This window comes from Panthera pardus, unplaced genomic scaffold (genome assembly GCF_024362965.1).
Source record: "Panthera pardus isolate Hobbes unplaced genomic scaffold, ASM2436296v1 HiC_scaffold_17, whole genome shotgun sequence".
In the NCBI taxonomy this organism is placed as follows: domain Eukaryota; kingdom Metazoa; phylum Chordata; class Mammalia; order Carnivora; family Felidae; genus Panthera; species Panthera pardus.
This window is the reverse complement of record NW_026526732.1, coordinates 146,014,668-146,041,527: the sequence shown is the minus strand read 5'-3', so window position 1 is coordinate 146,041,527 and position 26,860 is coordinate 146,014,668. Positions and strand designations below refer to the sequence as shown.

The 26,860-nt window shown below is 48.7% G+C and overlaps 2 protein-coding genes and 2 long non-coding RNA genes across 7 annotated transcripts; 2 read left to right on the top strand and 2 right to left on the bottom strand.

Annotated features, from left to right (window-relative positions):
- The first annotated feature begins 1,648 nt into the window (after positions 1 to 1,648).
- Positions 1,649 to 12,342, top strand: LOC109271498 (E3 ubiquitin-protein ligase makorin-1-like). 2 transcript variants are annotated; one of them, XM_019456867.2, is made up of 8 exons: positions 1,649 to 1,822; positions 7,042 to 7,161; positions 7,344 to 7,588; positions 9,496 to 9,599; positions 9,767 to 9,939; positions 10,029 to 10,139; positions 11,824 to 11,968; positions 12,205 to 12,342. In XM_019456867.2, exons 1-8 carry the CDS (start codon positions 1,752 to 1,754, stop codon positions 12,340 to 12,342), a joined length of 1,107 nt encoding a protein of 368 aa, XP_019312412.2. In that variant the 5' UTR covers positions 1,649 to 1,751. The 2 variants fall into 2 exon arrangements, with proteins under 2 accessions (XP_019312412.2, XP_053761079.1); XM_053905104.1 differs by having other exon boundaries at positions 11,824 to 11,942; positions 12,205 to 12,320.
- LOC109271502 (uncharacterized) lies at positions 3,156 to 14,957 on the bottom strand. Of its 2 annotated transcripts, none has more exons than XR_002081987.2 (3): positions 14,855 to 14,957; positions 7,462 to 7,605; positions 3,156 to 4,231 (listed from the first exon to the last, which is right to left on the bottom strand). It is a non-coding gene; the product is annotated as an uncharacterized LOC109271502 (long non-coding RNA). The 2 variants fall into 2 exon arrangements; XR_002081988.2 differs by lacking the exon at positions 14,855 to 14,957 and adding an exon at positions 7,723 to 7,801.
- LOC128777744 (uncharacterized) lies at positions 7,829 to 14,439 on the bottom strand. Its single transcript, XR_008423096.1, has 3 exons — positions 14,273 to 14,439; positions 11,735 to 12,570; positions 7,829 to 7,946 (listed from the first exon to the last, which is right to left on the bottom strand). It is a non-coding gene; the product is annotated as an uncharacterized LOC128777744 (long non-coding RNA).
- On the top strand, positions 14,879 to 26,860 carry FANCE (FA complementation group E). Of its 2 annotated transcripts, none has more exons than XM_019456864.2 (10): positions 14,879 to 15,296; positions 18,742 to 19,363; positions 19,945 to 19,989; positions 20,288 to 20,347; positions 20,642 to 20,785; positions 21,150 to 21,273; positions 21,485 to 21,563; positions 22,899 to 22,965; positions 24,210 to 24,335; positions 26,323 to 26,860. In XM_019456864.2, exons 1-10 carry the CDS (start codon positions 15,049 to 15,051, stop codon positions 26,422 to 26,424), a joined length of 1,617 nt encoding a protein of 538 aa, XP_019312409.2. In that variant the 5' UTR covers positions 14,879 to 15,048; the 3' UTR covers positions 26,425 to 26,860. The 2 variants fall into 2 exon arrangements, with proteins under 2 accessions (XP_019312409.2, XP_019312411.2); XM_019456866.2 differs by having other exon boundaries at positions 15,203 to 15,296; positions 18,705 to 19,363.

Genomic DNA, 26,860 nt, shown 5'->3' with positions numbered 1-26,860 from the left:
CTCAATTTACTGATAGATATAAGAAGTTGTTTAAATTTAATTTTAAAACTTCTCCTTTAACTTTATAAAAAGTGTTTACTTATTTGAGTGAGAGAGCAGGGGAAGGGCAGAGAGAAGGGAGAGAGAGAATCTCAAGCAGGCTCTGCACTCTCAGTGGGGCCTGAACCCATGAACCGTGAGATTGTGACCTGAGCCAAAATCAACAGTCAGATGCTCAACCAACTGAGCCGTCCAGGCACCCCTCTGCTTTACCTTTTAAGTGAATTCCTCTCATTTGGTCTTTTTAAACTTCTCTTCCACCCAGGGCAGTGCAGTCTAGCGGAGACAACAGGGGCTCTGGAGGAGTTAAGGGGGTATTAGATGGGACTTGAGGGGGTATTAGAAATAGAACCAGGGGCACCTGGGTGGCTCAGTCAGTTGGGTGTCCGACTTCAGCTTAGGTCATGATCTCATGGTTCATGAATTTGAACCCCATGTTGGGTTCACTGCTGTCAGAGCAGAGCCCGCTTTGGATCTTCTGCCCCTCCCCCACTCCCACTTTCTCTCTCTCTCTCTCAAAAACAAGCAAACATTTAAAAATTAAAAAAGAAGAAAGAAAAGAAAGAAAGAAAGAAAGAAAGAAAGAAAGAAAGAAAGAAAGAAAGAAAGAAAGAAAGAAAGAAAAGAGAAATAGAACCAGAGGGTGCCTGGCTGGCTCAGTCAGTGGAGCATGCAATTCTTGATCTTGGGGTTGTGAGTCTGAGCCCCACGTTGGGTGTAGAGATTACTTTAAAAAATAAAAGAAATAGAATGGGAAGGGAAAGACTCTTAAAGCTCATGGTCTCCCTTGCCCTATCTCCCCATCCTCAATGGGCCCAGCCCATTGCTCTCCCCCCACTACAAGCTTTTGAATACACCAGGGCTTTATGCTGCCCAAGAGGGAGGCTCTGCTTGGCGGATTTAGTATCATCCAATTCGAGGTGTCCTCCTTGAATAAAGCCTTGGGCAAGCCCCCTCCTGGCCACCTCTCATGGGAGCCCTTTCTGAGGCACCAACACTGTTCTAATTTCTTACGATCAGGATAGCAAACTGGCTTCAAGGGCAAACAGACCAGGCCACGGTGACTTTTTCTAGAAAGAACATCTTGGTCTTGGAGGCAGGTCCCCAGAGTCTCTTGGATCTGTCTAGTACACGGCCCCTCTGGAACAGGCCTCCCTGTACCCCATGCCTGGCTCACACCATCTCCCGAAGGCTCCCAAGCCTCCCAGCCCACCCTCTGATTTCTCCACCAACCTCATCTCCACCTGTGGAGTTTATGTAGCCTGGAGTTGGGGGAGGCCCCCCTCTGGCCTCCTCTATTATAAACTTCCCTCAGATACCACAAGTTAGTTCCTCAGCCCCAAGACTCGAGCCTCTGAGAACTTTGGCCCTGGGTCCCAGGTCCTTATATCTCCTCCCAAGTTATCCTGCCTTCCTGGACCCTTAAAGTTTTAACCCATTCACCAGTTTCCTTCAGTAATCACCTAGGCATCCCTGAAGGTCCTCGCGCCCCACCCCACCCACATCCTGGAGCCTGGACTGGGCAGTTCAACGCCAGAGCCTCCCAGCCATCCTGCCTCTGCCCTCCATCTCTCCTTCCTGCAGGCCTGCGGCCAAGGGAAGGGGCAGGCCTGGCTGTGGAGCCCCTCCTCCTTTGGGCCCGGCCTGGAGAGGGCGGGATAAAGGAGCATTGGAGCAGGCCTGCTTGACGTTCACTAGTGGCTACAGCTGGAATGGACCCCACAGAGTCAGATGGCAGCGGCCATGGTAAAGAGAGCAGCCCCTACTCCCAGCGTCCATGCAGGTAGGGGTATGGGCCTCAGGGTACATGGGGAAGGTGGGAGAAAAGTCTTTGAGGTTTGGCCTGGCCTTTGAAAGCCCAATCTCTAAGAATTTGGGGTGCATCAGGGGGAGGAGGGGTTTCCTTGCCCCACCCCAATGTTAGAAGGGTCTAGAGATCATTTCCCATGCCCTCATTGTCCAGAGGAGGAGACTGAGACCAGAGAGGAGAAAAGGCACACCAAGGCTGCACAGCTGAGTCAGGGCTAGCTCAGGTCTGATCATTTAGAACAGGTATTCCCCACTTGCCTTCTTTCTCTTCCATCCAGCAAAGGTTTCTCTGCCCAGGAATACCAAGTATCTCCCTGTGGGTGGGATCCAATGCCCTGGTCACTTCTCTAGCCCCAGAATTTAGCATGAAGCCAGGTGTTCATAAACATTTAAATGGAAACATATCAGGTTGAACATTACACCATTAGAGAGTCATTCTCTGGGGCATGCTGACTCAAACATTCATACCTTAGCCTAACTTCATTTTACCAACAGTTTGAAGAGCTCAGTTCCCCCAGAGAGAACTGAAATTTGGGTAAGGATGGGATACTTGTAGATCTTAGGGTCTCAGAGGGAAGTGGTTTTCCCAGGCTGGGAAGAAAGGCAGCTAGGTAGCAAGAGGAAGGCACAGATGTTTACTGAAGAAGATTATCAATTGTTCCTTCCTGAGCTTTGGACAGGGCCAGAAAGGTGACAGCCTAGACTAAGTTTGGGCCCTCAGTTCTAAAAACCCCAGTCAGAGGGCTCATCTGGCAGACTCCACCTCCCCCTGTACCATACCCAACCCTAAATTCCTCAGTCCCTCCTCCTGTACCCAGCCCCCCACAGTGCAGTCCTGATTCCCCAGGCTCACTACTCAGGGGTCCAAGGCTCCAGCACCCCAAACATCAAGGCCCTTTGGCTGCCTCCCCAGGCCTGGATTACCTATGATCTCCTGCTGCTCTGTCCCTCCTCCTTGACCTCAGACCTTGACTTGAGAAATTTCCCAAAGCCGGCAGACCTCACCCCTGACAAGTCAATCTTGTTTACTTAGAGGATGATTGGGCTGAATGAGGGCACCTGGGTCCTGGCTCTTGTTCCGGGGCCCAGGCCAGTTACTTTACTTCTCTGAGCCTCAGCTTTTGAAAACAAAACAAAACAAAAAAATGACTCCTGACTTTAAGGCTTGTTTTGAGGATTCAATGAACTAATTTGACATTTCCAAAAACAAAATGTGTTTCATCAGTACGTTAAGAGTGTGGGGGTGGAGGGCCTAAACAATTAACGATAAAAATAGGTTTAAGCAATGCTGGGTTAAATCAAATAGGTTCCTTTGCGGGGCTTACCAGAGCCTTTAATACGTTCACATACAGTAAGCAATACACAACATGGCTTTAAGAAAATATAGAAGGAAGAGTTACTCAAATGTGGCTTTGATCACAAAGCCCCTAGCCCCTTTTCTTGTGCCTCATCCAAGGGGCTGAGCCCCCCGTGGACGTGCTTGGAGACCTCCGGTCACCGAGCCTCTCAGGAGTTAGTTTGGTGGCCCCTGTTTTGGCAGTCCTGGAAGTTGGCCTCATTGGTGGTCTTTAGGGAAAGGCAAAGTTTTCCTAGCACATCTCTCCTTCTGGAGGCTTCCATTGTTGAAGAGGAGACCTGCAAACCCTTTCTCTGAGGGTTACTGGCTCTTGCTCTAGGATCACCCCCCTTCCATGGTGACTCTTCTTTTCCACCTCCCCCATCCTCAGCCCTGCTGAACTTTGGTTGTCACCTACTGGTCTGGTCCCTACCCCAACCCAGTCTTTTCGTGTTTACTCCCCCGACATGGTAATTGGGAGCAAAAACAGAGCAGACCAGGCATCTTCCACAAACCTCCTAAAAGAAATTTGGACAACCGCATGTCCCCTCCACACTTCACGTTACCTACTGGTTTACGTGGTAATGTGAATTGTTGCAAAAGATGATCGTCTCTAAAGTATTACAAATAGTCCCATTTTAAAATAAAACAATTACTTTTTAAAAAATTCCAGAAGCTATTTTTAAAAGATGTTTTTAGAGACAAGTTACATCACTAAATCAAATGCATTTTGTCATTTCTGAATCTTTCCTTTCCAAGGCTGGCCCTTCAGGCAATATTTTGAGGGATGTGTTCAAAGCCCTCAGCCCACAAGAACTTGCCCTCAATCTTCCTGTAGCAGCTTCTCATTTTTTCCAAGCCAGGCAGTGAGGATGATTACAAGGCACCACAGAGCACTGGGCTGGGGCAGGCTGTAGCTCTGGGTAGAAATCTGAATCCTGCTTGCTTTGGGTCCTACACTTGCTGTGTAGGCAGACCAGTAATGGCAGGTAAGCGGGTAGATGTGAATAAGTCCATTCTTCTTTCCATGTATCCAATGTCATCCATCTAAAAAAAGAAAAAAAAAAAAAGAAAGAAAAAAAAAGAGAAAAAAATATATATACAGGCTCTTAGAGTTTTACATAATTCCCTTTTCTCCTTGCATGCCTCCTCCATTTCACTTTCCCCCAAAATTTTATCCTAACATATTTTTATTCTCAGATGCTGTCTTTTGCTGATCACAATATTATATGTTTCTGCAACAAAGATACTTGTGAAACAAAATTAATTTTTTTTCTGGATTTAGTTATTGGTAGTACTCAACTGATCCAAATAACCTGAACAGTTAATTACTAAATAACAAAGAATTTTCTTTAGAAAATTTTCTCCTGAGGTAGATGGAACAGTTGCTTTTTTTTTTCTGCTCCCCAGAAAGCTCATGTATCCATGGATATAAATATTACTTATTGCTAGAATAAGCCAACGTTCAACATCAATTTCTTTTTTTTTTTAATTTTTTAAATGTTTATTTATTTTTGAGAGAGAGAGTGTGAACAGGAGAGGAGCAGAGAGAGAGAGAGAGACACACAGAATCTGAAGCAATCTCCAGGCTCTGAGTTGTCAGCACAGAGCCCAATATGGGGCTTGAACCCACAAACCCAAGATCATGACCTGAGTTGAAGTCAGATGCTAAAATGACTGACCGACCCAGGTGCCCCAACATCAGTTTCTATTTTCAGTTTTTGTAAATGGAAGCACTATGAAATCTTGTTCACATAAATAAATGGATGGGAATGAAAGGTGATTTGTTCTGCTGGGGCACTGAATTCTTTGCATTTCCTCTGAATTAAATGGCAAAAATTACATAGTATTCTCATCAAAAAGTACTGTTTAGTGATCTTACATTACACTCAAAGGCCTTCCCTGACCACCCTGTCGAGTGCCCACCTTGCCAGCCATTTGTTTCTGTCTGAGCCCTTTTCACGGTCTGTGTTTGTCCTGGTTACTTGTGTTCTTGCGGGGCCGGGGAGGCAAATAGCTTGTGTGGCGTTGAACCCTCTCTTTGTTTAAAAGTTTGATATTTGTCCAGTGTAGATTTTTTTTTGCGTTAATTTTGATCTTTAAAATATGATTTCTTTTATTGGTGAGGTTTTTTGTTTGTTTGTTTGTTAGTTTGTTTGTTTTTTTGGCATCCCCTGAGTTGTTGTGTCTGAGGTGAGTACCCACTCTCCTCCTGCTAGTCCTGGCCCTGGTTTCTTGGTTGTGTGCTCTGTCACCTCAGCAGGAGCTCCATAGGCAGGTTCCTCATCCAGGAGTTCCACACCATCGTTGAATATGAAGGACCACGTGCCCCACAATCTGGAACCCTCACCAACAAGTCCTGTTGCCCATCTTTTTTTCCCTTGGCCTACTTCTCTGCTGGGGCCTCTCACCATTGGACATTCTTGAGGGAGTGGTGCCCACCAGTCTATGGCAGACCCTTAGCTCAGGTTGGCAATCTGTGTTCTCTTGGGACTAGAATAAAGCCTCTGTCCCCATCCCTGATGCCCTGCCCACCTCATGTGTGGCCTCATTCGCCCTCCAGGCAAGGAAGCACATGACAAAAGTGGACCGCTGTCCCAGAGCCCTGGCCCAGGCCTGAACATGTGGTAGATTCTTAACAAACCCAGCCTCCTCCTTCCCTTCTCCATCTCCCACCTTGACCCTCAAAAGCCCCTGTAATAGTGATGATGAGGAAGACAACAGCTATTATTTTATTGAGGGCTTGCTATAGGCCAGGTGTCTCACATATATTATCTCATTTACATTTGACATCCCTCATGTCAATGTACAAATATTATCGCCATTTTACAAGTGAAGAAACTGAGGCATAAAAAGGCTGTCCAAGCTCAAGCAACCAAGAAGTAGCGGTATCAGGCAGAACAGGCTGTGTAATCTGTGGGCCCCCATTCAAAATGAACATCACGGCCCTTGTTAAAAAATTTAATCATTTCAGGTGGGCAACAGCAGATCATTAAAGCAAGTGTCGGGCCCCTGTGTGACTAAATATCCATGCCCATGAAGCTGGTCCTAGTAGCAGAATTTGAACCCAGAGTTCTGATTCCAGAACCTACAAGACTCTGTACTTGGAGGACAGAATAGTAATCACTATGATTTACTGAACACTCACTAAGTGCCTTGTGCAAAACCTTAAAAAACAAAACAAAAAAAACCCCTTGCAGGGTGCCTGGGTGGCTCAGTCGGTGAAGCATCTGACTTCAGGACATGATCTCACACTCTGTAGGTTCAAGTCCCATTTTGGGGTCTGTGCTGACAGCTCAGAGCCTAGAGCCCGCTTCGGATTCTGTGTCTCCTTCTCTCTCTGCCCCTCCCCTGCTCATGCTCTGTCTCTGTCTCTCAAAAATGAATAAATGTTAAAAAAAAAAACAAAAACAAAAACTTTGCAACAACTCTGAGGTAACAAAGAGGCATTGTTAACTCTTTTTGTTTGTTTGTTTGTTTGTTTGTTTATTTGTTTGTTTTGAAAGAGAGGGAGAGGAAGCACAGGCAGGGGAGAGGCAGAAAGACAGAATCCCAAGCAGGCTCCATGCTGTCATCACGGGGCTCAATCTCATGAACTGTGAAATCACAAACTGAGCTGAAATCAAGAGTCAGATGCTTAACTGATGAAGCCACCCAGGTGCCCTCTTTTTTTAAGAGTGAGGAAACCAAGCTTTAGGAAAGTTTGAGTTACCCACCCAGGGCTCCCTAGAAGGGGCAGGATTTGAACACAGGACCAACTCCAGAGCCTGTGTTCAGCTATCCTACAGCCTCTCTCTCTAAGGATTACAAAGGCAGGAACTAAAACGAGGTTGAGCATGACTCAGACAATCTCTTAGGACATTCGCCCGAGGGGCCTGTCACTGGGGGTTGAGCTGCTACATCGCTCAAGACAGAAAGGTGTCCCAGGTCTGCAGATACTTCCAGAGAGGCTTCTGCTTCCACGGAGATCAATGCAGGTAAGCAGCCCTTGTCCTCAAATAAGGAATAGGGTGGGGGACACAGGAAGGATCATCCCTTCATGGACCACGCATCTTCCCAAAGCCTCCTCTCCCCTCTCAGTTCCAACTTCTAGGCTGACCTAGCTCTGAGCCCTGGCGGATCTAGCCGTGTCTCCTCACTCTTCTCTTTCCCACTGCAGCTATCAGCACCCTCAGCCCCCTGGCCACCTGGAATGGGGCCGGCGCCACTCGGAGCCACGTGTCACCCTGCCAAGACCCCGGCTGGGGCTGACCCGCAGGGGCTCCGAGCCCACCTACCTGCCCTCTGTGGCTGTGGGTTGGGACTGGCCGGGGGCCTGCTGGGGTATGGAGCCTGGCCTGGTGGGGTTGGCCAGCAAGGCGGAGGAGGTTGATGGCAGTTCCTGGAAGTCCCCGTCACCACCATGTGAGTCATCAGGGGCCCTGCAGGGGGGCACAAGTGGGATCTGAGACCAGGGTTCCTGTGCTGTCTCTGAGCAAGGTTTATATCTCCTTTTACCTCTTTCCCACCTCAAGATTCCCAGCTAGAGGGAAACTTACCTCCAGCTCTGTTGTTGTCTGTGTGCTAGAAGCAGAATTTCATGGTGCCTGAGGAGTCAAACCACCTAGTCTCAAATGCCGGCTCTGCCACTTAGTAGCTGTGTGGGCTTGAATAAGTCACTTAACCTCTCTGGACCTCCGTGTCCTCAGTGATAACAGTACCTGTCTCAGGTCTTGTGAGGGTGCAGTGAATTCATAAATGTGATGTGCTTAGCACACAGTACCTGGCACAGAGTAAACACTAAATATTAGCAGTTATTTTTTAAATTATTCTAATTCAGTGCTGTCCAGCTGGAACACAAGTCACCTATATAATTTAACAGCTTTAGTGAGATATAATTCACAAATTCACCAGTTTAAAGTATACAATCCAATGTAATATAGTATATTCAGGGATGCCTGGGTGGCTCAGTTGGTTAAGCAACCAACTCTTGATCTTGGCTCAGGTCATAATCACAGTTCGTGGGATCGAGCCCTGCATCAGGCTCTGCCTGCTTGGGATTCTCTCTCCTTCTCTCTCTGCCCCTTCTCTGCTTGATATCTCTCTCTCTCTCTCTCTCTCTCTCTCTCAAATAAAACATTTAAAAAAAAGAATTGATATAGTATATTCAGAGTTCTACAAACATTACCACTATCTAATTTTAGAAGATTTTCCTCACCCCAAAAGGAAACCCATGAGCCAACCACTCCCTCTCCCCCACTCCTCCCTGCCCCTAGAAACCGCCAGTCTACTTTCTGTCTCTATGGATTTGCCTGTTCTGGACACTTCATATAAATGGAATCCCACTATATGGCCCTTCGTGTCTGGCTTCTTTGACTTAGCATCACATTTTCTGGGTTCATCCATGTTGTAGCACGAATTGGTACTTCATTCCTTTTTATGCTCAAATGCTATTCTGTTATATGAAAATACTACATTTTGTTTTATTAATTCGTCAGTTGATGGACCTTTGGGTTGTTTTGTTTTTTGACTATTATGAATAATGTTGCTGTAAGCGTGCACGTATACAAGTTTTTGTGTGGACGTGTATCTCATTTCTTTGCTATATACCTAGGAGTAGAATTGCTGGATCGCGTGGTAACTCCATGTTTAATATTTTCAGGACGTGCCCAGCTGTTTTCTAAAGTGGTTGTAATTCACATATGCAATCTACATTTTTTCATTAAAATTTTTTTTAATGTTTATTTAGAGAGAGAGGGAGAGGCAGAGAGAGAGAGAGAGGATCCCAAGCAGGCTCTGTGCTGTCAGTTCAGAGCCTGATGCAGGGCTCACACTCACGAATCATGAGATCATGACCTGAGCTGAAATCAAGAGTCAGATGCTTAACTGACTGAGCCACCCAGGTGCCCCTGAAATTTACATTTTTCTAGGAGCCACATTCAAAAAGTAAAAAGCAACAGGTGAAATTTAATTTTAATATTATATTTTATTTAACCCAATATATCAAAAAACATATATCCAAAATCATCCCAACATGTAATCAATATAAAAAGTTATTAATGGAATATTTTAGAGTCCTTTCTGGTACTAAGCTTCAAAATCTCAGTTCAGAGTAGCTGCATTTCAGGTGCTCAATAGCCACATGTGGCCAGCGGCTGCTGTATAGGACAGCATAGCTGTAAATGGTGTATTAGAGACCTACGCTTCTGACTGGATTCCCAGTTACTTGGGGGCAAGACTTTGTGTGCCCATAGAGCTCTATGTGCAGCAGACACTCAGCAGATGTTACACGAATGAGTAAATGAATGAATGGATCCAGTTTTCCCCAACAGCTGCTGACGACGATCACTGTTACTCCCAGGAGCCTCAGCCTAAGTCAGACCCTGTCCGGGAGCTCATGGCCCCACTTCAGAGCCTGGGCCTGGAGCTGCAGCAGGTAGCGGGGGAGGGGCAGTGGCAGAGGATGCCATGCTGGACCTCTGAGATGCCCGGGCCAGCTGGAGGAGGGCTGTATGGTCCCTGGGCTGTATTGGGGATGGCAGTGTGTATGCGTCGGGGGAGGGGGTAGACATGGATGTGCCCTGACCCTGTGTGTGGCTGCAGAGGGAGCAGGACAGTCGGGACGTCGTGTGTGGCATCTGCATGGACAAGGTGTGGGACAAGCCAGAGGCTGAGCGGATCTTCGGCATCCTACCCAACTGCACCCACGCCCACTGCCTGGGCTGCCTGCGCACCTGGCGGAAAAGCCAACAGAACTTCCCGCTGGCTGTCATCAAGTCAGTGTCAGGAGGAGCCTGGGAGGGAGGGAGGGAGACGCCTCAGAGAGGTGAGGGCTTGTGACTGTTCTCCCACCCCGCCTTGGCAGGGCCTGTCCCCAGTGCCGTGTCCATTCCAGCTACATCATCCCCCACAAATTCTGGGTGAGCGAGGGGGCTGAGAAGGAGCAACTCATCAGGAACTTCAAGGCTCGGACCAGGTGAGGCTGGCAGGGGGACCATGACCCAGGTTAGGGAAGAGGAGAAGACAGCCTCTGCTCCATTCTGGCTCAGCCGTGGTTCCCAGCCTGGGATCCCCCAAATCCCAGAAGTTCAGAATGATAGAGATGGCAGCTATTGATAGGATGTGAGCTATTTCCACTATTTCAGAAAGCCCAATAAATAATGATGAGTGACCGAGACAGCAGATCAAGCCTTCCAGCCTGGCTCAAGGTCAAGGTCAATGCAGGGTAACTGTTTTTCTCAGTGCAATGAGAAACCCTCCTTGGCTTTTACTTCTGATTTTTTTTTTTTAAGCAAGGAGATAAATTGATATGAATGCTGTTTGTGTAGATGATCTTTGAAAACATGGGGTCTCTGAGAAAGAGACCAAAAGGCAGCCCTTGGAGACAGGGAAAAAGTCAGTAGGTTTTAATCTCTTGTGGAGGGTGGGCATACATCCAGATCTGGAATTAACTACAATTCCAGGTTCTTAATTTCACCTTCCCAAAGGGCTTATTATATGCTACATATGCAAAGTCTATTTGGATAAAGGGTGGGATCAAAAAAGAAGGTCTTGTCTCTACCTGTGACACATTCGACCTTGTTGAGAAGGCACCGGATTTTGCTGTGAACTATAACAGCTGACTCAACAAAGTGGGGAAAAGCTCTTGGGTGAGTCTCACAGAGGAGGAAGTATTTGAGCTGTGGGTTGGAGGAGGGGGCTCCTCTGGAGGAGAAAAGTGAGAGCACTCCAGGCAGAGACAGGTCAAAGTGAGGAGATATTGGCATCTGGGGTACCAGTCAGGAGTCTTTAGAAGTTGTCTAAGCCAAAAGGGAGCACCCAGGCCCAGGTAGGATAGGAGATGATGTAGATGAAGGGTTTATTATATATGACAGACTTTGCACATTATAAACTCTGTGAAGTAGGGCATCCTAAGATCCTCATGCTGCAGAAGAAGACACTGAGGCATGGTCTGTATGACTTAAGTGAGAAAGTGGGGTTTGAAGCCAAGCATTCTGACTCCTAGTGCATACTGGAAGGAATGGGGGGTATTGAGAGGAAGTGGCCAAGTGACCATGAGGTTAGAAGGAAGATTTAAGAGGCCTAATACTTTCAGCATAGGTGGTCCCAGGACTGTCACTGTCCCATGAGGGTGAAGAGAAGGAAGCTGATGGGAAATGTAGATAGGTTGCATGTGGGGTTTTTGTAGGCTATCCAGATGGAGGGGGTTCTGTCGCCAGGTTTGAGTAAATAGGAGGAGGAAGAAGAGAAAGGGCATCAATTTCATTTCATGAGCTAGCAATTGCCAAATCATAAGCCCACTCCTCAGAACAGGACATTGTTTTAAGTTGGTTACAGAGACACATTTTAGGATTATCTTTTCTTGGTGGTATTGTTGAAACTTAGTTCAAAGAAGGAAAAGAGATGCCCAGCTAGCCCAAATGAACTTTGTGGAGACTTAGAGAAAGGCACCCCCCCTTAAGACACTTTACTGCCATCTGCTGGAAAATAGTTGTAATAAATGTAAAATCTACACCATGATGCCAGTGGTGACTGCGTACAAGTGGTGCCTTTGTGCTGCGTACAACCTACCCGGCCTTACGCGTCAGCCTTCAGTGCTCCTTGTTCCTGGGGCAACAGGGCTTGAAGTAATGGTCTTCTCTCCTTCTGTCCTCTCATAGCCAGATCCGATGTCGGTTCTTCATGCAGGGGAATGGCCGCTGCCCCTTCAAGTCTGATTGTATTTATCTGCACCAGCTACCGGATAAAGCCCTGACCTCTGATTCTCCCTGGACTGAGAGTATGCAGCTGACCTCTGGGAGTGAGGTGGTAACAGCAGGAATGTGGGACAGGGAGGCTGCTTGCCCTGTTTACAATAAATGTCTGTGATAAATATAAGACCTATACACGATGTCCATAAGGATAATGGTGCCTGCTTAGATGGGGCATCTTTGTGCTATGTACAACCTGCTCAGCCTTATGTGTCAGCCTTGATTCTCTTGTTCCTGGGGCAATTGGGTTGAAGGTGATGGGTTTTCATTGATTTCTTTCTCTACTCCCAGGTACTAGGCCCAACAGGGTTCCAAGAGGGCACCGAGCAGGAGGACGAAGCATTCTTCATGGACTGTGCCCTGGCCATGGCCTTCTGGGGTTCAGAACTCTTACTGGATCGCAATAATTCTTACCTTGGCTTTCTGTGACCAGGATCAACATGTGGGGGATGGGGCTGAGGGGCAGGGGGTTGCTAGGTGGTAGGTCTTTCCCCTTTTGGGACTTGGTGGGGGATGAAAGTAGCAAGCCCTCCATGCCCATGAAACAAGTACTGACCCAGCTAGGGAACAGGGGGAGAGGTGGGGGGCTCTTGGGAAAGAGGAGGTGTTCACTTTCTTGCCAGGGACTTGGTTTTTAACTTTGCTTTTTGTAGGATTCTGAAAGAAAACCAATAAAATGCATCTAAGCCATTACTGCTAGTATCTAAAAAGTGTCTGCTCATAGCCCGGATACCCTCCCCCTAAACCAAGGGGGGTGGTTCTGCATTCATTCTGTTGCAATATCACCTGTCAGCCTCTGGAAAACTTCATTTTATGCTCATAAGAATACGAGAGTGGAAAAGAAAATTAATAACAACTTAGTATTATAAAAATAGTAATGACATCAGAATCCCATGAAAGGGTCTCCAGGATCCCCCTGGGTTGTTTAACCACTCTCAGAACTTTCCCCTCCATTCTCCTTCCCAGTGGCTAGAATGCAGACCTTGGTGGGCATGAGCCAGAGCCACCACCAGAGGGTAAAGCTGGTAGTTGAGGATTGGCAAGTCACTGAAGGCTATTTAGCATTCCTGACCCTACCCGCTACTTGTCAGGGCCTGTCCTCCCAACAGCTGGTCATTTGAAGACTGAAAACATCTCTTATGAAGTTAGAACAGCTAACCTGAGACAGAGATGTCTGCACAAAACTTCTGCTAATGTGGTGTCTGCAAAGCAGTCACTATCTGAGAGATACTCCTTAGTCTTTCCCAACAGCTCCCTTGAAATTATTTTGGAAAAAACAAAGTTTGGCTCCAATGAAAATCAGATCCAGCTCAAAATATTCCTATGGCTTACCATACCACTACCATGCCCACCTGGCCAGCTCAGGTGGTAGAATGTGCAACTCTTGATCTCAAGGCCATGAGTTCAAGCTCTGCATTGGGTGTAGAGACTACTTAAACAAACCAAATATTCCTATGCTTACCATACTACTTAGAGTGAAAACTGAAGACCTCTTTCTGATCTCAAGGCCTCAGAAGACCTGGCCCAGTTATCTCTCTGATCTCTTCTCTGATTACTCTCCAAGTACATTCTGCTCCAGTCATGCTTATGCCTCAGGGCCTTTGCATGTGCTGCTCCCTCTGCATGAGATGTCTCCCCACAGATCTCTCTACCTGACTTGCTCCCTTAACTTCTTCAGGTTCATCTTGCCTGCCTACCTATTTAAATTCACCTCCCCCACCCCTGCTTCCCTGCTATATTCTTCTTGAAAGCACTCACCACAATCAAACATTCTACTGTTTACTTATTAGTTGTCTCTCCTCACTGGAGTGTCAGCAACAATGAGGTGTTTGTTTTGTTCCCTGAAACCCCAGCCTCAGGTGCTCAGCAAAGATTGATTGAATGAATGGATGTGTGTGTGACTGCAGAAGCTGGGAGAATGGTAAACTGGAACCCAAAGTGGGGTTTGTGGGGTGCTGTGGAGCTCTTCTCCCCTCTCTATTCTTATCCTCTGTAGTGATTCCTCCTAGCCTGCTACTTCAGTAGAAGTCTGCCTCCTCCAGCAAATTTCCTTAAAACTGGAACCTTGGGAGGTGGAGCCACTCCCTGCTCCTTGTAAACAACCAGAGCAAGTGGGCTTCTTGGACTTTGTGAGGAAGTTCACAGCAAGGCCTTTGGCCATATAGTGTTGGGTTTTACTACCACCCCATTCTGAGGGATAGTTGTGCATCAAATATTTCCAGAGGACTGAAACCTTAATGATGGCAGTTGATGGCCTGTGGAAGAGGTGACTTCAAGGCAGGTTGGTAAATGGTGACCAAATCCTATCGCAGTTTGTGATCTACACATAACATGGACATCAGATAAAATTAAATGATACTTGGATCCTGAAGAACAACAGGATTTCTGGGGCGCCTAGGTGGCTCAGTCAGTTAAGCGACGCACTTCGGGTCATGATCTCATGGTTCGTGGGTTCGAGTCCCGCATTGGGGGCAGCCCGAAGCCTCTTCGGATTCTGTGTCTCCCGCTCTCTCTGCCCCTCCCTTGCTCCCGCTCTGACTCCCTCAAAAATAAACATTGAAAAAAAAAAAACAAAAACAGAACAACACCCTCACATCCCTCACATCCACTCAGCACCCCCACCTCCCGCCCAACTACTTCAGGAAGTGTGGAGGAAGGAAGGTGTAGATCACAGGCAAAGATCCACCCCTTCACCAAGCCCCGCCCCACTCCACTATCTCCGGCAGGACACCTCCTACAAGCTACAAGCGAATTCCCACATTGTGGCCCTGCCCTCACCGCGGCCCCGCCCCATCCGCGGATCTCGCGGGGCCTTCCTCCCGCCCCCTTACTCCGTTCCCAGACTCTCTGGCCGGGATCATTGCTAGCCCCGCCCCTTCCGGCCTACCCTGGCCGCTCGCTCCACGTCCGGCCCCGCCCCTACCCACACCCCGCTCGGTACCTTTCTAACACTGGGCGCGAATCTCACCGGCTGGTGGTGCTCAGTGTGCGTCTCCGAGCGCGGAGTGTGGCAGGTGCGGGAGGACACTCTCCGCGGCGTCGGGGCAGGCGCTGGGGTCCTGCTCCCTTTCCCCAGTTGTCGAGGCTGAGGTCAGGAACCAGATCGGCAGCTGGCGCAGCACCCGGGTTCCAGGCATGGCAGCCTCGGAGGCTGCACCCGCCCTGCCTGAGGGCTCGGGGTCGGCGCCCTGGGCGCAGCTGGATGCCCCTGCCCGGCTCCTGCTGCAGGCGCTGCAGGCCGGGCCGGATGGAGCGCGGCGCGGCCTGGGCCTGCTGCGGGCGCTGGGCAGTCGCGGCGGGGAGCCCTTCGGCTGGGGCCACGTCCTCGAGGCGCTGTGCCAGGAGGAACCCGTCGTGGAGGGCCCGGACTGTCGCCTTGAGCTGTAAGTCGTCTGGTTGTGGGGCGCGGCATTTCTCCACGGTCGTGTGAGGCAGGGGCTGGCGCCGCCCACTTTTCTAGATGAAGAGACCGAATCCCGGAGCGGTTAATTGGTTCCCCTCAGCCGGGCGTCCCTGCCGCGCACCCTATAGGGAGGAGCATCCAACAGACCTTTATTGAGAACCTTCTGGGTGCCGGGCCGGAGCCGCGAACCTGTCTGGAAGACACCCGCCTTCCGCTGAGTGTAAATGAGTAATTAGAAGCCAGTGGGCCGGGGGCGCCTGGGTGGCTCAGTTTGGTTCAGTGTCCCACTTTGGCTCAGGTCAGGTCATGAGCTCCTGGTGGTTCATGAGTGCGAGCCCCACCTCGGGCTCTGTGCTGACGATTCAGAGCCTGGAGCCTACTTCGGATTCTGTGTCTCCCTCTCTTTCTGCCCCTCCCCTGCTCACGTTCCGTCTCTCTCTCTCTCTCTCTCTCTCTCTCTCTCTCTCTCTGAAAAATAAATATTTAAAAAATAAAAATAAAAAAAAAAGACGACACTGGGCTCAAATAGATTCTGTTCGCAGATTCCCATCTCTAAAGAAATGGAACGCATGCCTACCTATAACAAAGTGTACACAAGTGGAAAAATAATGCCCAAGGGGTGCCTGGGTGGCTCAGTCAGTTGAGCCTTTGACTCTTGAATTGGACTCAAGTCATGGTCCCATGGTTTATGGGATCCAGCCCCTGGTCCGGCTCTGTGCTGACTTGGTGGAGCCTGCTTGGGATTCTCACCCTCTCTCTCTGCCCCACCCCCAAATAAATAAATAAAACTTAAAAAAAAGTAGCGCACATTATAAAGTATACAAAAATAGACATTTAAAACGTGGTGAGAAAACGGACCATCTGTTGGAATGGCTTTATAATGTCGAATTTTCAAAGCACAGTGTACATTCTAGGGCAAAATCACTTTTCTTAAGGATGGTGTTTTTGATAATTATAGTCTTTGGTATGACTTTGAACTTTTTTTTTTAATTTTTTTTAATGTGACAATTTCTGCTAGGAGAAGGGTCAGCTCTGCCATTTTCTTATTTGGTGTGCGTCATTTACTGGCATTCAGTTTCTTTTCAGTCATCCTTATAAGTTGTGTGTCCATTTAGTGAGGTTGGTGTTGTTAAAAAACAATACCGTATCCATAAATTCCTTTAATTATCATAATTAAAGTACACAGAAAAATTTAAAAAGTGACTGAGGTGCTGCCTTCAGCCTCTAGGGGGCTCTGCACACTTGGATACCCCTCCCTCAAAATTGGGCTGGAGACTGGAAGGTGAAGGGCCATTCCATACCTTAAATATTTATGATAACTAACTTCTTATGTTTTAGGTAAGTAGAAATGTAAATTCTAATACTGGCTTCCCACACCCCACTTTGAATTTTTTTTCAAGAAATGGCTCAGGAGGACTTTCTGCATCCCCAAATTGGAGGTCATAGAAATGTTTGTCCAGCTGTCTGGCTTTTTCCAGACAGAATAAGAGGAGGGGACTTAATCTAGGGTCTCTGGGTACAACTTTACTTCACTATAATTGGTTTCTTTCATAATCTCATGTATTTTATTTTGTGCATTTAACACTTATTTTGATAAGGGGGTTCGTGCACACACAAGAGTTAAAAGTCCTTGAAGTTAGAATAGGGTCTCCCCCACCTCTGTACTCCTAATCATCCTCTACCACAAATTGACCATATTTTTTTTTTTTTATTTTTTTTAATGCTTATTTATTTTTGAGAGAGAGAGGCAGAGCATGAGCCAGGGGAGGGGCACAGAGAGAGGGAGACACAGAATCTGAAGCAGGCTCCAGGCTCTGAGCTGTCAGCACAGAGCCCGACCCAGGGCTCAGAGGACCCACGAACCATGAGATCATGACCTGAGCCAAGTCGGAGGCTTAACTGACTGAGCCACCCAGGTACCCCAAATTGATCATCTTTTTAACTTTTACTTTAGTTTTCTCTCTCACTTAAGTGGTTGGTTTTCACAAAGAAATAAAAGTCAGATTTTTTTCTCTTTCACTCATCCCAGGTGCCCCTTGTGTATGATGATAAGCAGCCCTGCAAAGTCCCATAGAGAGGATTAGAGGCGTGATGGCAGGTGGGCTTGGTGTACCCATGACTTGCCACACCAGTAAGACTCGGGTCTCACAGCATCTGGATTCGTGCCTTTACAGCATTACAGATGGCTACACTGCTCTGTCCACAGTAGTCCTTGCCGATGTCTGGACACTTAATTCTGAGAGTTAATTCATTCAGTAAAGTGTGTACCAAGTGCCTGATGTGGGCTGATGCTCTGCTGGGTACTGGGACATGGAGGAAGGAGACACTGCCTGTGCCTCTCAGGAACTCAGCTGGGTGAAAGGAATGTCACAGCTAGACTGATGTAACCTTGAGAGTTCCAGGGGATTGCCAAGGAGAGCACAGGGCTGCAGAATAAGCACTGCACAGCATCCTAGAGTGTTATTATTTTACTTTGGGCCTTGGTCCATCCCACAGCACATTCTTTTTGTTTGTTTAATTTTATTTATCTTTTTTTTTTTTAATTTTTTTTTTAACGTTTATTTATTTTTGAGACAGAGAGAGACAAAGCATGAATGGGGGAGGGTCAGAGAGAGGGAGACACAGAATCTGAAACAGGCCCCAGGCTCTGAGCTGTCAGCACAGAGCCCGACGCGGGGCTCGAACTCATGGACCGCGAGATCATGACCTGGGCCGAAGTCGGCCGCTTAACCGACTGAGCCACCCAAGTGCCCTAATTTTATTTATCTTTTTAGTAAGCTCTGTGCCCAACCTGGGGCTTGAACTCATGACCCTGAGATCAAGAATCACACACTCTAGGGGTGCCTGGCTGGCTCAGTTGGTGGAGCATGTGACTCTTGATCTTAGGGTCTTGAGTTTGAGCCCCCCCCATATTGGGTGTAGACTTAAATAAATAAATCATTTTACAAAATTAAAAAAGAGTCACATGCTCTACTGACTGAGTCAGCCAGGCACCCCTGGGGTATTATTTTTATGTAAAGTTTGGGAAGGGACTTTTTTTTTTTTGTAAAACAAGCATAGATCTTTTGTAGAGTAGGTTTCAACGTGAATTTTTGAGCTGAACTAGGAGATGTCAAAGAGCAGAGCCTAGCATAGAATACATGAATACATGCTCAATTTAAAAAATATTGAATTGTTCAGAGAAATTTTGGCTGTTTAGTAATAGTAAAATGAACTTAAGCTGATTTAACAACATCGTAAAATACACGCTCGATAAATGCTTGTTGAATGACTGTCATGCTGTCCCCCTCCATCCATACTGACTCGCAGGTACTGCCTCCTAGTTACCCTGTCTGTCCATTGCCATCTACCCTGTAGCTCTATGCAGTCTGTCCTGTGCTCCTTCCAGGAAGATGCTCTTGACTGCTTGTCCTCCTGCTCCCCAGGAAGCCACTGCTGCTGCGATTGCCTCAGTTATGCCAGAGGAACCTGATGTCCCTGCTGATGGCTGTTTGGCCGTCGCTGCCTGAAAGCGGACTGCTCTCTGTGCTGCAGATTGCACAGCAAGACCAAAGCCCTGACCCTGACACCTGGCTCCGGGCCCTGGGGGAATTGCTGCGAAGGGATCTAGACATTGGGGTATCGACTGCGGGAGCATCCCCATTGTCTAAAAGCTGCCAGAGACAGCTCCAAGGCCTGTGTAGGCAGCTGGGCCAGGGAGGCAGGAGGCTGAAGTTGCTCCAGACTCCGGATCCTGGAGAGGAAGAAAAGGAGGACAAGGAGGACGAGGACCCCCATTGGCCTGGGAAACGCAGAAAGGGGCCAGAGGAAGAGCCTGCCAGACCTGAGGGGGAGAGGGCCCCCAAAAGGTTCCGATATTTGGAAAGGGAGGAAGAAGGTCACAAGGAGGAGAAACACGAACCTGAATCTTTGGAATCCCTGGCAGATGGAGGAGGCACATTGCCCATTAAGAACCAGCCTGTCCAGGCTGAGCCCAGTGTGGCTGGTCAGAGTCTGGAGGATGCCAAGGGCCTAGCTGAGAATTTGGAGCTGCCCAAAGCTATCCAGGTACTAGGGTGGGGAGGCTGGCTTTAGAGGGATCCTCCAGGAGTGGGGGGTTTATCCAGGGTCAAAGCTGGTTGGGAGACCATTTCCCAACTGGGATAACTGTGGTCCATGGAGCAAGGGGTAGGAGGGTCGGGTTAAGGGAATATAATCTCTGCTCCACAGCTTCTGAGGATGAGGTAGGAGGGGAGTTACTGGAGGTGGGGAACCTTTGGCCTAATGATGTACAATGTGAGGTTAAAGGGTGCCAAGCAAGAAGAGAAGCTCCAGAGCTATCCTACGGAGAGGGCGTGGGACTGACTGTGCCGTGTTCGGCCTGTCCTCCCGACCCAAGGCCTGGGTCTTACCCCCATTAGGGTGGGTGCAGAGAGGTCAATCTAGACAGCTGGATTTCCATGGGCCTTGTCTACTTTGAGTTCTTAAGTACTTTTCAAGGTTAGGCTTTGTGTTCTTGGTCTTCGTAAATCATCTTTGCCCCCTAGCTCCCACTGACCCAGGGCCTTCTCTGGAGAGGGAGCTAGGGCTGGGCTTGGGGCCACACTGTGCTGGTAGGGACTCAGCAGTGATCAGGTTCTCCTCTGCAGGACCAGGTTCCCAGGCTGCAGCAGCTGCTCAAGACCTTCGGGGAGGTAACTGACCCCTGCTCACCATTGCCCTTCTTCCACCTTCTGCCTGGATTTCAGCCACGCCCAGGAGAGCACAGGCTGTTTGGACAATGAGGGTCAGGGTGAAGGTCTGAGGTGAAGGTCTGAAGAGCCGCAGGGGCTCTTCTTGACCCAAGTCCAGATATGTCATCTAACCCCAGAGCAGTCCCTCTCCTCTGGTAGCATCCAGGGTCCTCACCCACCCACTGTGCCAGACAAAGGGGTGGTCTCTGACTTGTCACCAAGGGCTCTGCCAGCCCTAACATGGGATTTGCCTTTCCAGGGCTTGGAGGGTGTCCCTCCAGTTGAGCTACAGCTTCTCCACGAATGCAGTCCAAGCCAGGTGAGTCCAGGAAGACGGCCTGGCCTGAGGATATGTCCCCAGCCTTTTTCTACTTACATCTGTGTTTCCTTGCCTCGTGTGGGAATTTGGGGAGGGGATTTTATTGGGTTTTTGGTCTCTTGGGCAGGGGTCACCGTGTGCTTCCTTTTAGCCCTTGGACCCTCACCATAGGGCAGCTCTCCCTGCCTTACCTTACCTTGGAGTGTCCTTGCCCCACCCATTCTGCTGCCCAGTTGGCTTGAGACTGCCTAGCAGAGACAGACCGAGTGTCTATGTTTCCCTCCTACTTGGCAGATGGAACTGCTGTGTGCCCAGCTGCAGCTCCTGCAGCTTTCGGACACAGCTCTCCTGCAGTTCTGCACCTGGCTTCTGTCCCTTTCACCAGACCTTAGCCTCAGCAATGCTACCATTCTGACCAAGAGCCTCTTTCTAAGACGGGTAGGTGCATTGGGATACACTTGGCATGCTGGGGACAGTGGGGGAGAGAATGTGAGCCCGCAGAAGAGTGTGCTTGGGAGAAGGGGTTCCCAAGGCAGCCTGGGGCACAGAAAGAGCATGGACCTCCAGGCCATCTCTCCACATGGCATCGCATTCCTCCCTTGTGGGCCCCAGACCCTTCCAGAAGCTGAAGGGATTTGGGAGCTGGGGAAGGGAACTTTTTGTCTTCCCATGTGAGTTCTAAATAAAAGAATTTTTGTTTTTTCTTTGTAACGTCTATCACCATCTGAAATATGTCTGATAAGCATTTATTACAGGGAAGAAGAAATGAATTAATTAATATTTTCCTCCCCACTGGCTGTAGATTCTGTCCCTGACTTCCTCGGCCTCCCGCCTGCTCGTGACTGCCCTGACCTCCTTCTGTGCCAAGTATGCTTATCCTGTCTGCAGAACCCTTCTTGGCCCCGTGCTCCAGGCCCCAGGAACTGGTAATTCTGGAATGAGCCCCGGCCCGGTAGTTCTTCCCTCTCTGTTCCCAGCACCCTTCACTCCAGGGTGGCCCTGGCAGTTGTGTATTCAGTCGGTAAGGTTACCTGCTGCTTCCCTGACGATGCCCCCCTGTAATGCGCCAGGCATCCTGTTCCATCCTCTCCTACCATTTCCTCCCAGACTTCCCTTGTTCTGCTATCCTCTACCCAGGTCCAGCTCAAACAGAGTTACTCTGCTGCCTTATGAAGGACGAGGCCCTGGAGCCAGACACGCAGGTTCTAATGCTGGGGTAAGTGTACAGGCCTCCGTGCTGCCCCCACCCGCTCCCACTGGCCAGGCTGGCTCCCGGCATTCCGGAGTTGGAGCTGGCTGGGTACCAGGCCCTGTGCCTGAAAGACTGGCAACTGCACAGCTGATGCCCCTCTCGCTGTTGCCTGGCCTGTCCTCCCTCCCGTGGGCATGTGCCAGTTGCCATCCTGTGAACCTTCCCAAGGCCAGGGTTTCAGTCTTCCATTCTGGGTACCTTGTAGAAGGTAGAGAAGAGGCTGGGGTCCCTGCTCCTGAGTAGTGCACAGTGTAGTTGGCACAGTGGTTAAGAGCACTGGCTCTGGGGTCAGACAGACAGGATTTCAAATCTCAGCCTTGCCTTGGTGAATCCAGACAGGTTATTCCATCTCTGTGAGCCTGTTTCCTCATATAAAAAAATGGGGATGATATTCGCTCCGTGGGATTTTTTCTAGATATCAAATGTGGTAATGCACATAGACCTCCGCACAGTATTTGGCCCCTAGTAAGTGCTCAAAGATTGTTATTAAATTGGTGTTTGGTTTGGGTATTAAAACTGGGGAGTCACAATCCAGACATGTAGAAACAATGGGGAGCTACAACCCCATTGGACACTAATGTGAAATGTAAAACGCTAACTGTAACATGAGAAGGGGGCGGCCTGAAAAACAACGTCCGCCACCACTTATCGAGTACATTGTCTGTGCTTTAGGTTCATTATCTCAGTCTTCATGCCGTCCTGTGAGGTAGGTGCTGTTGCTGCCTTAGAGTTGGAAAAACTGAAGCTCAGAGTAGTTAAGGGACGTGGTCAGAGGTCACACAGCCAGCCAGGGATAAAGCCTGGGATCTGACTCAAGACCGTCTACCCACGAAGCCACACTGTTTCCATGTGATGCACTGCCCGTGCATGCAAGCAGAGGACTGTGCGGTAGAACAGGAAGCACAGTAGAGTGGCCCCCACTGTGGTCTACTTTTTCCCTGTGCTCTGCAGGGCATGCCGCCTTCTCTAGAAAGCCTTCATAGGTATCATCTCACTGCATCCTTGGCTCACCCTCACCTTTGGTACCTGGGATGCTCTCTCCACTCCTGCTTATTTTTCAGGGAACCTTTGTACACCTCACGCCAAATCCTTCACCATCCCTTCCAGGAGTCTTGGGCTGTAGTCTTCCCAGCACCGAGTATGGGCTGGCTACTGAATGGCTGCCAGCATCGGGGGCTCTGAGTACTTCCTTGGTTGGCTGGGGATCTTAGCTGTCTCCAGTGCCTGGCACTGCCTTGGGGTAGGAGCAATGGATTCCCAGGCTTGGGCCGGTCTCACTGGAGCCTGTGCTTTTTGCAGACAGATCTTGGAGCTGCCCTGGAAAGAGAAGACGTTCCTGGTGTTGCAGTCACTCCTGGAACGGCAGGTGAGCAGGCTGCCCTGGGGAGGGGTGGACCGAGAAGTGCTGCAATGCTGTGGCCGGGCGTGGGGCTCCCGGGTTTCTGATCCCTCCAGTGGTGGAGGGGCAAGCAGAACAGGTGCCCCCTGACGGTAAGGGAGTCCTGGGGCCGGAAAGGCTGGTAGCAGAGAGCTGACTGCCTGGTAAGTCCTAGCTCTGCCTCTTACTAGTCGTGTGGCCTTGGGGAGGGACTTTTTGATGTGTTTGTGTATAAATTTAATTTTATTTTTGAATAGGTTATAGATTCATTTGTTCAAAAATTGTAAAGCCCAAAGGATATGGTGAAAAATGTTCCCCCAGCCATCCAGGTCCCCTCTCCAGGGATAGTCAGTGTTACTAGTTCCAGGGGAACCCTCCCAGAGGGTTTTTCTGTATAAGGACGTGTGTTTAAGTTCACTTTTTCCTTGCTTTTTACATAGATGGTAACACACCAAGCTCAGTTCTCTGTACTTTGCTTTTTTAACCTGACAGTATATTTTGGCAATTTTTCCATATCACTACCTGAAGTTCTACCTCATTTTTTATAACTTAGGTAGTAGACCTGACCTCTTTATGCCTCAGTCTCCCCATCTACAAAATGGAAGTGATGACACCCAAGGTTGGGGTGAGGTTGAAATCGATAATTGGTGTAAAGTGCTCAGAACAGTGCCTGATACATAATAAATATCGATTACATTATTTTTTTTTTTTTAATTTTTTTTTTAATGTTTTATTTATTTTTGAGACAGAGACAGAACATGAGCAAGGGAGGGGCAGAGAGAGAGGTAGACACAGAATCTGAAACAGGCTCCAGGCTCAGCCGTCAGCACAGAGCCGGACGCGGGGCTCGAACCCACGGACCGTGAGATCATGACCTGAGCCGAAGTCGGACCCTTAACCGACTGAGCCACCCAGGCGCCCCTCGATTACATTATTATTAAGGAGAGCTATTGTTACTATGCTGGCAGTACCCCTTGGGACTCCTCACTCCTTTATACCTTAAACCACCAAGCCAGGCCAAGACCTATGTGCCAGGCTTTATGTGCATTATCTCATTTAATCCTTTTCGCCATCTTTAGGATTAGATATCATGAACCGCATTTTACAGATGCAGAAACTGAGGCTTCGTGTGGTTAAGTGACCTTCCCGGGGTTACTTAGTTAGGAAGTGGTGGAATTGGGATTTAAATCCGGGGCCCTTTCTTGTTCTGTCCCATCTCCCAATGTGTGCAGGTGGAGATGACCCCTGAGAAGTTCAGTGTGTTGATTGAGAAGCTCTGTAAAGAGGGGCCAGCAGCCGCCACGTCCGTGGCCTATGCCAAGCTCATGCTGACAGTGATGACCAAGTATCAGGCCAATGTGAGTATCAGTAGGGCCATGAGGGCTGGTCCCGCTGCTCTGAGTGTGCCACGAGGGTGTATGTCTAGTGTTTGCTGGGGAAGACACCCTGAGTGTTAGCCAGGGAAACTATGAGTTCAAGCCTAAGACTGGGGAATGAGACTGCTTAGGAGTTCATTCATCCCAGTAACACCGCTGTGGGCCAGATGTTATATGGGGCACTGGGGAATGAATAGTGACCATGACGCAGTCCCTGTCCTTGACTTGACACTCTCCACCAGTGCCAGGCTAGTGAGGCAGGAGAGAGATGATAACCAGATCACTGTAATATCTGGTAGGTGCCAGGTGAGAGGTGTGGGTGCCGGGCATTGGGTGGCAGAGGAAGTGGGGTGCAACTAAACCCTGCTTGTGGTTGGGAATTGGGACAGGCTTCTCAACTCTGAAAGGGTAAATGGTGGTCAGGGGCCAAGACTGAGGAAAGGGCATTTCAGGCAAAGGAAACAGTTTAAGCAGTGAGTGTCCAAGGGGTCTACAGGTAGTTTGCTGTAGCTGAGGCCTAAAAACGTGAGAGCAGATGGTAGTTGGGGTGAGGTTCAAGGCTAGAGTTAAAATACTGAGAGCTAATATTGCATAGCCCCTGCTCTGTCTCAGGCACTGTTCTAAGCCCTTTGCTTATGCTAACTTGCTAGTTTATTCCATGTGTTAGCCCAATAAGAAGGTACCATTATTAGCTCCATTTTATAGATGAGGAAATTGAGACTCACATTGCGAGGCCATGCTAGCATCTTATGGAGGATGCTGTAGGATTTGATGAGGAGCATGGAGTTATCTTGAAGGCCAGGCATCCTTGGCTGTTGGCTCTTTACCTTTTTGGGGGAGTCACAGGCCCATCCGATGATTTGATGAAAGCTATAGATCCTCTCAGAAAAATGAAACCATGAACACACATCTTATGCACAATTTCAGGAGGCTCCTGGATCCACCGAAGACCCTATGTAGATCCTGGAAGAAGGTCCTCGAATGTGAGGCATCAGTAGTTATCCCAGCGCTTTCAGCTGGAGTGTCTTGGTCAGATGTACATTTTATAAAGAAGCCTCGGACATCTGTAAGGAGTGGGGATTCAAGAGAAGACAGGGCAGAGATCTGTCAGGAGGTTGTAGCAACAGATCAGGGAAGAAATACTGGCCCAGAAGGAATGTGGCAGTCACAATGGAGTATCTCTGACCCTCAGTTTTCTATTCTGTAAAATAGGAGGGGGGCACCTGGGTGGTTCAGTCGGTTAAGCGTCTGACTTCGGCTCAAGGTCATGATCTCACAGCTCATGAGTTCGAGCCCTGAATCAGGCTCTGTGCTGACAGCTCAGAGCCTGGAGTCTGCTTCAGATTCTGTGTCTCCCTCTCTCTGCCCCTCCCCTGCTCACACTCCGTGTCTCTCTCCCTCAAAATAAATAAACATTAAAAAAAAAAACCTTTTTTTTAGTAAAATAGGGTTGTACAGATTTTATGAAGTCATGGTTATAAAGTGTTCCTACATAGAAAGCACCCAATAATTGTCAACTGTTATTAACATGGCCGACTTGGGGGGGGGGGCGCCTGGGTTGCTCACTCAATTACGCATCGGACTCTTTGATTTTGGCTCAGGTCATGATTTCCGTTCCTGAGTTTGAGCCCTGCATCAGGCTCTGCACTGTCAGATTTTCTGTTTCCTGTCTCCCTCTTTGTCCCTTCCCTGCTTGGGTGCATGTGCATGCACACACTCTCAAAAATAAATATATGAACGTTTTTTTTTAAATGTGGCTGACTTAGTAAGTTGTACACTTAACATCTGACCCCTGGTTCACTTGAACCCGAAAACTTACTTAATCATAGTAGAATAATGGGTTTAGATATCTCCTCCATTGTCCTGGTGTCCTAGATTCCTCTCTCCTTCCTAAATAGTGCCCCGAGGCAGAGGGGAAAGGGAAGGATCAGCTGCTGGAGTCCTGATAATTATTCTTCCTTCTCCCCAGATCACTGAAATCCAGAGGCTGGGCCTGGCCACAGCCCTAGAGCTCAACACCACTTTTCTGAGGAAGTCCCTGCAAGCCGCCCTGAGACGTCTGGCTCCCTGACCATCCAGCTAAGGGACCATACTCCTGGAGCTCCCTCACCAGCTTCCTGAAGGATACTTCTGCCCCCAGTACCTCTCCCTGACCCCTTGCCTGGGGCTAATGGCGGAACCTGCCATCCCTGCTCCAGGATGCAGAGAGGCCATCTTGGCCTTCCAGCCAGCAGGCAGGGTCCTGGGCTAGAGGGGTTGGATGGGCTCACTCCTTGTCACTTTTACTTCAGGCTGCCGGGACAGAAACTTTCTGATAGGCCTCAGCAGAGTCAAAGCAGACCCAGAATAGATGAATGATGCTTCAGGAGCCGTGGAGGTGACCTGTGTGCTCAGCACAAATATCTTATGCTCAAGTGTATGTTATGACCCTCTGTGTTCTTTCTGGTTTGGATAATAATTTATTAAAAAGCAGATATTTAATAAAAAGCAGGAAGTTTAATGTCTTA